This window comes from Trichosporon asahii, assembly GCF_000293215.1.
Source record: "Trichosporon asahii var. asahii CBS 2479 unplaced genomic scaffold scaffold00051, whole genome shotgun sequence".
Taxonomy (NCBI): Eukaryota; Fungi; Basidiomycota; class Tremellomycetes; order Trichosporonales; family Trichosporonaceae; genus Trichosporon; species Trichosporon asahii.
Window position 1 is genome coordinate 1,586,806 of NW_014040873.1, and position 13,409 is coordinate 1,600,214.

Below are 13,409 nucleotides of genomic sequence, written 5' to 3' on the forward strand. Positions count from 1 at the left end.
TGCTGCTTACGTGGCACTGGTCAGCTCTGTCGCAGTCGACAGTGTCAGCTCGCTGGCTCGCTTCGCTCGCCGCACGCTGCCGGGTATCAGGCAAATTTCCATGCATCCAGTTGCAGCCAGCTCAAAGAGCCCGCGCATGCACGTCGTATGTCAAAGGAGGATCGAAAACGAAAAGTGTGGTAAACTAACTATCATGACTCGTTTGCAAGAATCATGGGGCGAAAGAAAGCGAAGGGAGGGCGAAGAGAGGACCAACAAAGGACCAAAACCGAATGGCACTAGGGGCGGAAAACGAGGAAACAAGGAGAACACAACAGACTTGCGATTGTTACAGTTACAGCCCTAGGCCCGGTGCGAGAGCAAGAACACAGAAAGAAAGGAAACGAATGGAACGTTTACTTCTTCGCGGCAGCGGTCTTCTTGGTCGTGGCAGCCTTCTTAGCGGGAGCCTTGGCCTTGGCTGATTGTCAGTTAGGGCAGCAGCTAAGGCAACTCACTGGCAGCGGTCTTCTTGGTGGTGGTGGTGGCCTTCTTGGTCGTGGCCTTGGTAGCAGTCTTCTTAGGAGCGGCCTTCTTAGCAGCAGGCTTCTTAGCCGCGGGCTTCTTGGCCTCCTTCTTGGGAGCCTCGTTCTCCTTGCCGGCAGCCTTCTTGGCCTTGGCAGCGACCTTGATCTTGCCCGAGACACCCTTGGGGAGGAGAAGGACGCCCTTGTCGGCTCCGCGCTTGATGGCGTTGGAGAGGTTGTTGATGTTCGAGGCCGACGAGAGGTCAATGTTGTACTTCGTGGCAAGGAACTTCTTGATGGTGGGGCGAGAGACACCAGAGCGAGCGTCCTCGGGGTGGGCAAGGATAGCCTCCTGCGACGAGTCAGCAACTGTTAGCAGCGGCGAGAATCATGATGGTAGCAAAGCGACCAGCGACCGGGAGCGGTGGGCGGAATGTCCGAAAACGGCAATTGAGTCCGGCCAGGCCATGGATCGCCGCGACCGATGCATCGAAGGTGGACACTTCATGCGTCGCACAGGCGCGGCGATACGGCGCATCCGCAGGCATGTGGAGTGACGAGTCAAAGGGCGGATCGCTGGTGCTCTAGCGCCGAAAGGACGGTTGAGTCAACCATCGGGGGCGGTCCAGCCTTTCCGCGGTCTGGGGCAGCGTGGGAGCCGCACAGCCGATGATGTCGGCACACCTCCAACACAACAGCATGCAGCATGCAGAGCACTCCGTAACGCATGCACAGCGGCCAGTAGGCCATCCAGGCTCCAACTCGGTCGCTCACGCTTGCGCGGAGTGCGAAAGTGTCACACTTGTTGCGGTTGCTTGGTGGGGTCGCCCAGCTTCCCCGGTGGCGTGGGATCTGGGATGGAAATGAGAACTGACCTGGATCATGTCGAGGAAAGTAGGGTGCGACGACGCCTTCTTGGCGGTCGTGCCGGTAGCCTTCTTGACGGGAGCCATTGTTGTAGAGTTGTGTGCAGACTGTTGGAGCGAACGGACGGCAAAGGTGTCAAGACGCAGCAGGTGGGGCGATGACGATGACAAGGTTCGACGGGGCGCGAGCGTCAGCTATCGGTCACCAGTGCACTGCCAGACACTGCTGGGGACGTGGTCCGACCTGGCGAGGCCGCCACTGGTACTCACTGTCGCGGTTGCGGTGGATGCGAGCAAGTGTGTGAGTTGGAGAGTTGAGTTGGGAGAGAGTGGACAACAAGACGGAGGGGGAGGGAGGCGTGACTATTTGTGAGGAACGCCCCGAGGAGAGACCACTGCTGTTTATGATTCCGTTTTCGACCCCCTCTTCCTTCGACCGATTGTTACACCTGCAATTCTGCTCCTATGCATTCCAAACTTGGTGTGCGCATGCATCTGTCACCAATCCATCCGCTGATGTTCAAGATCATATGCATGCACAGCCAACGTTGAGGTGAAATGGACCGATCATCATCTGGGTCACGTGATAAAGTGATCCTCGCGAAACGCCGGCTCGCCGTGGGCCTTGTCGCCGACGCCTCCTTGGCTCCTGCCCCTCTGCTCGGTTCTGCAGCACGTTAGCTCATGCCGCTCTGCGCAAGGTCGTGACTAGGGGTGACCCCCGTCCCGGCGCATTCACAGCGTGATTCACGCTCCACCGCAGAAGAGTAACAGCCTCTCAAGTCGTCAGACCACCATCGACCACCAAGTGGGCTTGGGCGCTACCCATGACACGACTCTCTGAGCGGTTAAGGGGCGGTGCACAGCACCCAGTCGCGACCTGCATGCATCTGTCTACCCGCTACCGCATTCTGTATACGCTCATTGCGCGCCGTGAGCAGTCTCACGACCCCGGCGCGTGATGGTGAGAAGCCGTTCTCGACATTACCTGGGTCATCCGGAAAACGGCCGTAGGAGACGCGTCCGGGTGGATGAGCTGGCGAGGTTATCCATGCACACTTCTGTTTCGAACTCGATACTGCATGTGATCAATCCACCTCTTTCATGCTCGCATGCCAAGTTTCAGAGCTCCAGAGGCAGTGTGGATGGAGAAACGGGGAATAAACATGCTCTCGGTGCCGATCACATGGCGGCCGAACATGTCCGTGTGAGCGAGTAGTCAAGTGCATAGTGTTCCAGTGCAGCCATGCACATCAAACTTGCACTAGGTATCTGAAAGCATGTTTTGAGCGCCTACTGCACGTTTGGGAGCTCCACCAGCCTCTACGCATAAGTTAACGTGAAAAGTATCCCCAACGCCCACCAAAAGTGGCCACCCGGACGAGCACCCCGCACGAAATGACATTTGACTGCCACACCTCCACTCGCCCCTTTCCTGACGTCTCGCCTCCACTTTGTCGATCCCCCTGAATTCCAATTCCCTTTTGTTGACATGAACGTCCGCACGTGACACGGTGGCGAATGTCCAGTGGCAAATGCCGTCACCCCTATCGCTCATTTCTTCTTCGCACCTCCCCTTTAGCGACACTTCAACGTTCTGGCCGTTCGTCACCAGTCACGGGCCTGGCGCAATATCGCGATCGATCGCGAGCTGCCTACTGAAGCATCCACCGTCACTCAAAATCGGCCAACATGTTTAACCGCGGCCTGCCGAAGCAGCTGCAGGGAAACCGCGCGACGTCCAACACCCGCTGTCAAGTATGTCCTGCTGATCCTCAGCTCGGAGGTAGATCATGCGAGCTGACGACAGAAATGCCTGAAACTCGGGCACTTTACGTATGAGTGCAAGAACCCGCGCGCTTACAATGCGCGCGAGTCGCGCACGAAGGAGCTGCGCTCCGGACTCGGCACGAAGAGGGACAAGCCTTCTGTCGAGGTGCCGGACGAGTTCAAGACGAGGGATGGGCTTGCAGACCGCATTCTGAAGGCAAAGGAGGAGGAGCGGGCACGTCTTGCTCGGGAGAGGGAGCGCAGGCGGAGGTGAGTTCAGCTAACCACACCCTTTTCCAGCTGGCTGCGCCGTCTCACAGCTTACTTTGGCCTTGCTTAGCTGGCGAAGGGTGCAGTTGCAATATAGGATGCTGACACCCGCCCAGATCCCCCACGCCCAGCGACAGCGAGAGTGACAGCGACAGCGACAGTGATCGTGGCCGAGGACGTGACCGCCGGCGGAGACGTTATTCCAGTGACAGCAGTGACTCGAGGTATTCTAGGTCACCCTCGTCAAGGAGTGACTCGCGCTCCAGGTCTCCCGTTCGCAGGAGACGGTACACGTCTTCTGTCAGCAGGTCGCCTTCCCCGCGCAGGCGCGATTCTGCATCTCCGCCGCCCAGGCGTCGAGACGATACCAAGTCGCCCCCTCCCCGCGATTCGAGGTCACCTCCTCCTCGTCGCCGCGATGACTCCCGATCGCCCTCTCCCCGCCGCCGCGACGACTCGCGTTCGCCTCCGCCCCGTGATTAGTCCCTTGTATCAGGAGACACAATATGCAGCATTGCAAGATGACAGGGCTATACATAGTATTGGTACAACTGCTCTGACTACTTGGCCTCGTCCTTCGAGGCCGGCTCAGACTTGGACGTCTTGTCGTTCTTTTCCGGCTTGTCCTTGGGGTCCGGCTTCTTCTCCCCCAAAGCAGGCTTCTCCGCCTTCTTCTCCTTCTCCGCTCCCTTGTCCGCCTTCTCCTGCTTCGGCTCTGGCTTGTCGCCCTTCTCCGCTTTCTTCTCGCCCTTGTCCTTGTCACCACCCTTGTCGTTCTTGTCACCCTTCTCGAACTTCTCCTGGTCAGGCGAGAGCACGCTGGGCGGGGGAGGAGTGACCTCCTCATAGAACTCGGCGAGCGCGACAGGATCGGCGCAGAACGCCTCAAGCTCCTCGCGCAGCAGGCGCGCCTGCTCCTGCTTCGTCGCCATTGGGGTGAGGTTGCCAGCATAGCTCTCCGCACTCTGCTGCCGTCCGCGAGTGGGCGCCGAGATGAACGGACGATTGTCTGCCCAGAGGAAGCCTTCCTCGCGACCCGCGCACTGCACAAGCGCAAGACCGGAGCGGTGCACGAACTGGCTGTACTCGAAGCGCGCCTTGGAGCGGTAAGCGTACTCAACCTCGATCGTGTCGGGATACCGCTCCGTCGCCTCGAGGTCGAGCACGAAGCCGAACTTCTGTGTAAGGATCGCGTACTCGAAGTAGTGCGCGCATTGTCCCGAACCGATCGACTCCGTAAGTCGCAGGTGCAGGTCCGGGATGACGGGCGGCGCGAGAGCCAGGCGAATGGGGATGGGAGCGCGGTACGCGCACTTCTGCCCGATGTCCTTTATCTGCTCGACCGGAGCTTCAACAAGACGCAGTCCATAGCGTTCCGCTAGAGCCGACGCCTTGGAACGCAGTTCCTCGAGCAGTCCAGCGGTGACACCGAGCCAGTTCAGTTCGAAATGGAAGCTGGATGTCAGTTCTCAGATCCCGTACTCGTAACTTACGCATTGCGAGTGTTGTGCACAATGTCCGCATGCAGAATGGCGACTTCCGCTCTGTCACTCTTCTTGTGCGGGTCCAAGTCGATCACGACGCTTTGCGACATCTTGACCTTCTTCTTCTTGGCTGGCTTGTCCGTGAGGCGGAGCGGCTTGGTCTCGTCGACCCAGTTCTTGGGCAGTGGGAAGGCAGGCTTGCCGAACCAGTTCTTGGTGCGGTTCGTCTGGCTCTTGGCGTCGTTGTCGTACTGCGTACTGAGGCGGTAAAAGAAATACGTGTCGTGGAAGTTGTGCTTGCCCATGACGTGTTCGATGAGGCCCTTTGAGAAGAGCGACTCGGCCCACTCGACGGCCTGCTCACGTGTCTCGACGTCTGAGAACGTCTCCTTCAGCCATTCGCAGAATTGCTCGCCCGTGAACGAGTCTTCGTGCACCTTGAAGTTCCACCAGCGGTCACGGATGATGAGACCGTTGTTAGGCTTGTTCATCATTGCGGCGAGCTCCTGCAACGTCATTCCCTCGAGCTTGTGTCCAGAGTCGATCTTGTCGGTCTTGTTCGTCAGGCGGTCAAGCTCAGACATCAGACCCTCATCCAAGACACACGCCGAAGGGTCGAATGTTGTCGCTAATAGCCTGAGGGGGCGGGCGTTCTCTCCCGGTCGCGTCCACTGGTTTTTACCCATGAGCTCTAAGACCTTCATGGCACCGGTGATGAGAATCTCGGAAATGGCGTACTCTTCCTCCTTGTTGCCTTTCTTCATAACGTTAGTCAAGCTAGATAACTCTTTCCCGGAAGGGATCAGAAGGTATCGAGTTCGCCAGAACCGCAGATTGGACTGAAGACGGTCTTCCTCGCCTGCGATGAGACGATCGAGGTAGTTGAAGTTGAGCTTGGCGTCAATGTTCGGGTATCGGAACATGGCGGTGGCTTCCTGGAAGTCGTGCAGCTGGTAGGGCCAGACAAGACACTTGTAAGAGTGAGGCGCAGTCGAGTGGCGGACCTTGCGTACGAAACGCTGAACGGTGACACTCTGCTTCTGCGGGTCAAACGTCAGGCGATGCACATGGTTGGACCATGAGAGGTAGATGGCGCCGCTGGCGTCCTTCAGGACCTCAGACGCGCCGCCCACACGCAGACCGGCGCGAGTGGAGTCGCCGAGAAGGAGATTCTTCCCCGTGCCGAGAGGCATCGCGCGGTCCTTGGTCTGCACATCGGTCACGACCGTGTTATGTGGCAAGACGATGAACTGGAAGTTCTGCGACAGACGCTGGGACGCCATCTCACGCATGACAGCCAGCGGGAGATTGACCTGCGCGGCGTCAGGACGTATGAGGAACGATACTTGGTCAGGGAAACAAGCGATGTCGTAACTGTGTGCCTCGTAGAAGGTGGCGATCTCCTCCGGCGTCGGCATGAAGTCGGTCGTGAGAGGCAAAATAGCGGGGGCACACAGGCTGCGCCACTTGACACTCTTTTGCCTGTCCATCGTGAACCGAGGGCGAACATGCTGCCACCGCTGCTTGTGAGCGTGTGTGATGTCATCTTCATCGGGGTTGCAGGGGTTGACAGTGGTATGCCTGCAGGTGCGTCCGAAGGCCGCATTCGACTTGTTGCGCCACGAGTCCTCCATGGATCGCGCCTGACGTAAGGAGTTGTGCATCGACTTCGGCAGTGACCGAGGAATGGACCTGGGAATCGATCGCGGCATAGACCTCACAACCTCCTCATTCTTGAGCGCTCGTGTTGGGTTCGCCAAGATCGGGAGCGGTTGGGTGACGGCGTTAGAAACAGCCCGAGCCTTTGGTTTAGGTGACGGTGGTAAAGCGCCCGGCACAGGTTGCGGCGTAGCAGGCACAGAAATGGGCGGCTGCAGTTCTTGTCGTTGAGACGACGGAGACGAAGGCTTGCTGTTGCCGAAGACACTGGATACGTCTTGCCTCTGGACGGTCTCGTTGGCAGTGGTCGCTGTACTCGGACTGGCTCTTGCGCCCAGCGAGCTGAACAGCCATGTAGCAGCGAAACGGCTAGCGAACGATCCTCGGCTGCTCTGGTTCTTGAGCTTCTTGCTCGGTGTGAGTTTCGGTGTTGATGCTCCGGAAGCAGGGTGTTCGGTCGCAGTGGAGGTAATGGAATGTGTCGGAGAGGTGCCGAGCTGGACAATGCTGGCTACGCGTGAGGAAGGCGTCGATTGATCCAACGTCGAAGGTCGTCGATGAGACCCAAGAGGTGCAGCACTGCTCTTCTTCACTAGGGGCATGTCGGGAATCATGCCCGACACTCCACTTGCAATGGGGCCGGACACGTCTGGCAGGGAAGGATTGGAGGGGTTGGAGAGGTTCTCCTCGAGCTCAACGATGGATGCAGGTGTCCGTGATGAGCCACGAGAGGCGAGCGGCGGCTTCGGCGAAGAGGAGAGGCCCTCATCAATACGGTGGAACCGCCGCGTGGACTGGAAGCTCGTGCTGAGGGAAGGGCTGATGGTACCTGTTCGCGCGGTACTCGGCGGCGAGACAGAGGCATCCTTGATGTTGGGATTCTTGCCATCCCCGAATATCGCAGCGTCAAAGTCCTCGTGAATGAGCTTGCGCTCGACGTCCGACAGCTTTTTCTCTTTGGTATCGACATCCGGCACATCCAAGAGCGGTAGCACAACAGTGGTGAGGTTGTGGTCCAGGATACCCAGCATCTGGATCTCGTACATCTTGCAGCGTGGCACGAAGCGATCGCGTCGGAATGGCTTGTCGTGCGTCTTCGCGTAGAACGAGCAGTAAACCCAGAACGCTAACGAGTAACACTCGGTGAGCTCTCGGTCATTCGGCTTGTCCATGTTCGCGTCGAAGTAGAGCGGATCAGGGGTCGAAGGTCCGACCTTGCCGTCGGCATCATCCGCTGGCCGGCGTGGTCGTTCAGACATATAACTGAACAACGGCACCGAATGGAGAGGCATCTTTGTAAGGCACACAAGGTCGAGCGTCACACCGTGGTCGATCATGCGCTCAGTCGTCAACCGTAGGAGGTTCTTCTCAACCGAGAAGTGACCTGTACCTGGCGTAATGACAATGAGAGACAGGCCGGTACGCGATAGGTCACGATCGATGTTGTGCTCGTCGAAGGGGTTCAAGGCGAGATTGATCGCTTCCAGGACGTTGCCCTCGTACGCAAAGCTCCAGTGGCCGATGATCCGCTTCTGCTCCTTCTCGAAGCCATTCTTGACCATCAAGTTGAGATGGAAATTTCGAAGAATTTCCGCCTCACATCGCTCCATATGCTGCTTCACGTCCGTAAGCGCCGTCATCCAGTCTGATCGGCGTTCGAAGTCCACAGCGACCTTGTAGAAGTCCTTGCACCACCGGTCACGATGGTCCTTCATCAAGCCGAGACCAAGGTCGTACTTGCGCAGATACTCAACTTCGTCGTCGTTGTAATACACACGGGCAAAGAGAACGATGGTCACTAGATGAGTGGCGTTCACGGCCGTCCATTTCTGGAATAGCTCTGGAAGGAAGCCTGATGTCAGCTTTGGAGGCAACGAGCAGCTTACCATGGAGGACCTTCTCGTAGTAGCGCTCGCCGTCCTCGTCGAACTCGTACGTCTCCTGGCAGATCTGAATGAACAGATACGTCTGGGCGGATTTCGAGCGGTAAATAGTCTTGGTTTTGCTAGTAACAATACCTGACGCTCGTCGATGCTTGCCTTTCCAAATGCCGTGGACGTCTGCGCGGACCGCACCTCCGGCCAGGGTGACCTTCTCACCCACGTGAACAGCCTGATTCTCCAGCGACATTCCAATACGCCACATGTCGGAGCGGCCGACGTACTGAGAGAAGTGCAGCTCGATGTAGTCGATCTCGGCCGACTCGGGCTCCGGAATGCGGCAGATTTCGACATCCTGGCGATGCTGCATCTTGAATGCCGTTGCCACGGCATTCGGAACCTGGATCTGGTTGACTGGCACGTTGGGACAATCTTCTCCTATGCGGAAAACGTAGCCATCGCGGCCTTTATTGGGCTTGACACCAGCCAAGGCATCCAGCTCGTTGGACTTGTCGCCGGTGCCTGAAACAGGCTTTGGTCCAGGTCGGGAGGGCATCTGCGGAGCATTCACTCTACGAATCTCGAGATAGTCCCCCGGTCGCACTGGCCATGGCAAAGACGCATAAGAAAGTGAAACCTTCGTCGAATTCACATGGGCAGGGGCCGGCACAAGCGATGCTTGATCTTTCGCCGGAGGGATATTGACAGGCGGATGATAGGTGTACAGCGACATGATGACGCGACCATCCGGTCCACCCGGGAAACCCATATCAGTGGGAGACATAGGCGAGGGCATCAGCGCGCCGTGCTGAGGCGCCGGCGTCGAGGGTTGCGGGAATGTCTCGATATCCGTCGTCGGTGGGCTGGGGGCGGAACTTGTGCGAGTGTGGCCATGGCTGCGGCCATAGTTATGCTCGTGATGATGGTCCTGAAAGTGGCCATTGGGCCCATGAATTTCCGCGTGTCGTCTGTGTCGTCGCTCGGCATGACTTATTGTTTGCGGTAAGCCGGGCGCGGTGTTGTTGTTGTTCATGGGTGTCATAGGAGCTCTGGTTCCCCTCTGCACATTGGTGGAGGAACGCGGACGCGTCCCCCGCAAGCGTGAAGCCGCATCCGAGTCGGGGCCTGCAGCTTATTATTAGCTGGACGCTCTTTTGAGCAGCTCGAGACTCACAGCTCATTCCATGACAGCGTTGGGGAGGTTGCAGATACCGTCGATCGCCGAGATCAATCGACCAAGGAAGGCCAATCTGCGTCATACCGCGACCGCGTTTGATCCCGCGGCAGACTTCGCCTCTCAGCCACTGAACTTTTTCGAAAGCTCTACACTTCTCTTCATCGCTCATGAGCTTCAGGCAGCTCGTCAGAGCATTCAGCACCTCATGTAGGAAGTTGTCTGTGACCGGAGACCGAGTTCTCCTCGACTCTCTACTGAAGAACCCCGAACTCGATCCGCAGGACGCCAGGAACGAGCTGCGATGGATGAGGCAATCGTTATCGCCTTCCCTATCGCTGTCATCACGAGACACCGAGCTGGCATCAATGGTCAAGCGCCGAGCTGCAGGTGAACCATTGCAGTACATACTTGGTAAGCTGCACTTCTGACCCCACCTAACACGCAGGGAATACCGATTTTGGACCTCTGGAGCTACTCTGCCGAGCGCCAACTCTCATTCCGCGGCCGGAAACAGCCTTTATCGTCGAGCACTTGGCTGAACGGCTTCTGGACGCTAAGCGGAAGCGTTACATCGAACGGCCGCTGCGAGTCCTGGACCTCTGCACCGGTTCTGGGTGTATTCCACTGTTGCTATCACACTTGCTGCAAGACACTCTGCACGTCGCCCATGGTGTCGACATCAGTCCCGAGGCTATCGAGCTCTCAGAAGCCAACAAGCAACTTGTGTCGTGCGACAATGTCTACTTTCACCAGTCGGACATTCTCTCCCCCGATTTCGTGGACCATATTCGGAACGATACTGGCCTCGAGCACTTCGACCTCATCACTTCGAATCCTCCCTACATTCCGGCGGACGTCTGGGCTCAGCTGCCGCAATCGGTTCGAGACTACGAGGACTCTCGTGCTCTCGTAGGTGGATCTGTACCTGGGGTAGGAGATGGTGTTCAGTTCTATGGTTGCATCGCCAAGCTCGCGGATCAACTTCTGGAGCCCGCCAGCGGTGAATTCCCCCAGATCGCAGTGGAGATCGGTGAGACGCAAGCGGCAGAAGTTTCGTCGCTCCTGCCTGGTGAGTGCGAGACGGTGCAGGACCAATACGGGCGGAACAGGATGGTCCTTGCGGCGTTCTCGCGATCTCGGCGATAAGGAGTGCCGCTGGACTGCGTCAACGGCACTCATTGGTCGTTATCAGCTCTGGGGTTAGATCCGTCCACGGTGGGGACCCATTTACTCCCGTGGCACGTGTGAGGGACGGCTGGTAATAGCCGCTCACCGCCGTTCCTCTCGCCTAACTTTGGTCCACAAAAGTCCAACCCCCAGCTGCATCGTCTTCCCATTCCCTCCGCTCGTCGGTTACACCAGAGCTCTCAACGCTCTCACTTTGCTCAAAATGCCCGGACCTGGCCCGCTGGCACACCAGGTCCTAGTCTACGCTGGGCCTGGCATCTCCCCCCTCTCGCTCTCCTACACTCTCCTTACACTTTCCCTCGTTCTTCGACCCAACTACACGGTGCAGCAGGTTGCCGCCGATGTTCTGAAGGGAGAGCCTTGGGAGCCCAACACGGCTATGCTAGTCATTCCAGGCGGCCGCGATCTTCCCTACGTCGACGAGCTTTCCACCCGCTCGAACGTTACTCGCCGCATCCAGGACTACGTCCGCAACGGAGGAAGGTACCTGGGCATTTGCGCCGGGGCTTACTTCGGCTCCGCCGATTGCAAGTTCGACATCGGTGGCCGCCACGAAGTGGTAGGCAAACGTGATCTCGTGAGTTTCATTCATGTTCTCTTCTGACTCTCAGGCTCTCTTCCCTGGCACCTGCGCTGGACCGTCGTTCAAGGGTTTCGACTACGGGTCGGAGCAAGGCGCCCATGCCATCAGCCTCAACGTTGAAGGCGGCAAGTCTCTGCTCGAGCTCCTCTACACTAACGGTGGGGGCCACTTCATCATGCCGTCGCCCGCCCCCTCCAATGTCGAAGTCGTGGCGCGCTACGCGGAGCCTCCCGCGGAATCCGATGTGGCAGCCGTCCTCATTTCTGAGGGCAAGGGCAAGGCTCTGCTGAGCTCTGTTCACTTCGAGTATCCCCTGGAAGACCCGCCCGCTCGCGACGCCATCCAAAAGCTTGATGTTGTTCCCCCTCCCGAATTCATCGAGGAGTGCGAGAAGGCTCGCTTGCAGTGGGTTCGCCAGCTTTTGTCGTCGATGGAACTCAACGTCCCGGCTCGCGCCGGTGACGGCGAAGTCAAGGACGGCGAGGAGGACCCCCACCTTCTCCTGAACCCCACCCACCCCGGACCGATCTTCACGTTCTCGCACCCCAAGCTCCCCGAGCTCGCCACTGGCATTTTCTCCGCCCCGTCGATTCAGAAGAAGGTTGAGCCTGCGAAGGATGGTTTCGAGCAGTTTGTCGACGGCAATGACACGTTCGTGTATGGCCCAACCGACGCGGTCGGCGACGTTCCTGCTTTCCTGTCAAAAGCGCGTCGCACGGAGCCCAAGCACGAGCCCAAGATGGAGGACCTCTCCATTGGCGACCAGCCTCCCCTCCCCAAGCCGATGGACTTCAAGGACATTCCAAAACTTGTCCTCCTGCCGGGCAAGGAGCAGTACACCCCTGAGTGGACGCCCCTGTTCAACTTCGAGACCTACTGGGCTGAGCTCGACCAGGCTCGCAAGGAGGCCGGTCGCCGCACTGGCGTCATGCGCACGGATGAGCTCAGCAAGGGACGGACTGGCGAGCGTAGCTCGGTCGGGGACGTGCTTTTCTACGGCGAGGCGGTGACGAGCACGCAGACCATGTTGGACCGCAACCCGATCCTTCTGAACGGCATCAAGACTCCGCACGCATTCCTCGCCTCGTTCCAGCTGTCTGGTCGCGGCCGCGGTGGCAACGCTTGGCTGACGCCTGTCGGCTGCCTGCCCTTCACTCTCATGCTCTCGATGCCGCAGAGCATGGTCAACAAGCTCATCTTCGTCCAGTACCTTGCTGCGCTTGCGATCGCCGAGGCGCTTGACCCTGACGGACGCCTGGGTGTTCGTATCAAGTGGCCCAACGACGTCTACGCCCACGTCGAGGGTGTTGGCGGTACCGAGGTTGGCGGCGGCAAGAAGGGTCTTGCCAAGATCGCTGGTATCCTCGTCAACACGAACTACATGAACGGCCAGTGGCGCGTGCTCGTCGGCTGCGGTATCAACGTCCTGAACGCCCTGCCGACGACGAGCATCTCGCAGATGCACGACCTTCTGCGTGAGCGCCTCACAAAGTTCGGTCAGAGCGGTGACCTTCCTCCCGCGCCGACAATGGAGCGCGTATTCGCGCGCATCATGCAGTCGTTCGAGCAGAAGTGGGAGCAGTTCCTCAACGACGGGGGCTTCGACAGCTTCATGGACGAGTACAAGAGCCGCTGGCTGCACCAGGACCAGGAGGTCACTCTCACGACGGTGACGCCGCACCAGAAGCTGCGTATCGTTGGCATCACACCGGACCAGGGTCTGCTGCGCTGTGTGCCCATCGAGGATACCAAGCTCACGCCCCTCTACCAGCGCTCTGTCGACGGTTACGCCGACCGCACGGGCAACGGCACGAGCGGCGAGTTCGTCGACCTCCAGCCCGACGGAAACAGCTTCGACCTCATGAGCAACATGATCAAGAAGAAGAACTAGACCACAGATACCGATACCAGGTTGTATGAAACGCATAGATCTCCACTTGCTACTAACGCCCCGATACTGACGCCAGATAACTCCGTAGAACCACCCGAGCTTAGACACGTCGGCAGTCTTCTTCCCCCACTGCAG

The 13,409-nt window shown here is 58.5% G+C and overlaps 3 protein-coding genes across 3 annotated transcripts; 1 reads left to right on the forward strand and 2 right to left on the reverse strand.

Moving 5' to 3' along the window:
• Positions 1–395: 395 nt before the first annotated feature.
• A1Q1_02986 (histone H1) lies at positions 396–1,459 on the reverse strand (the record flags this gene model as incomplete). Its single annotated transcript, XM_014324215.1, has 3 exons — positions 396–460; positions 498–858; positions 1,382–1,459. The coding sequence occupies 3 exons, from the start codon at positions 1,457–1,459 to the stop codon at positions 396–398; spliced, it is 504 nt and encodes a 167-aa protein (XP_014179690.1).
• Positions 1,460–3,972: 2,513 nt separating this feature from the next.
• Positions 3,973–9,616, reverse strand: A1Q1_02987 (vacuolar membrane protein; the record flags this gene model as incomplete). The annotated part of the gene is made up of 4 exons (XM_014324216.1): positions 3,973–4,867; positions 4,906–8,395; positions 8,442–9,560; positions 9,610–9,616. 4 exons carry the CDS (start codon positions 9,614–9,616, stop codon positions 3,973–3,975), a joined length of 5,511 nt encoding a protein of 1,836 aa, XP_014179691.1.
• A 163-nt stretch (positions 9,617–9,779) lies between these two features.
• A1Q1_02988 (biotin-acetyl-CoA-carboxylase ligase) lies at positions 9,780–13,274 on the forward strand (the record flags this gene model as incomplete). The annotated part of the gene is made up of 4 exons (XM_014324217.1): positions 9,780–9,999; positions 10,058–10,681; positions 10,878–11,377; positions 11,451–13,274. The coding sequence occupies 4 exons, from the start codon at positions 9,780–9,782 to the stop codon at positions 13,272–13,274; spliced, it is 3,168 nt and encodes a 1,055-aa protein (XP_014179692.1).
• Between the last annotated feature and the right edge of the window lie 135 nt (positions 13,275–13,409).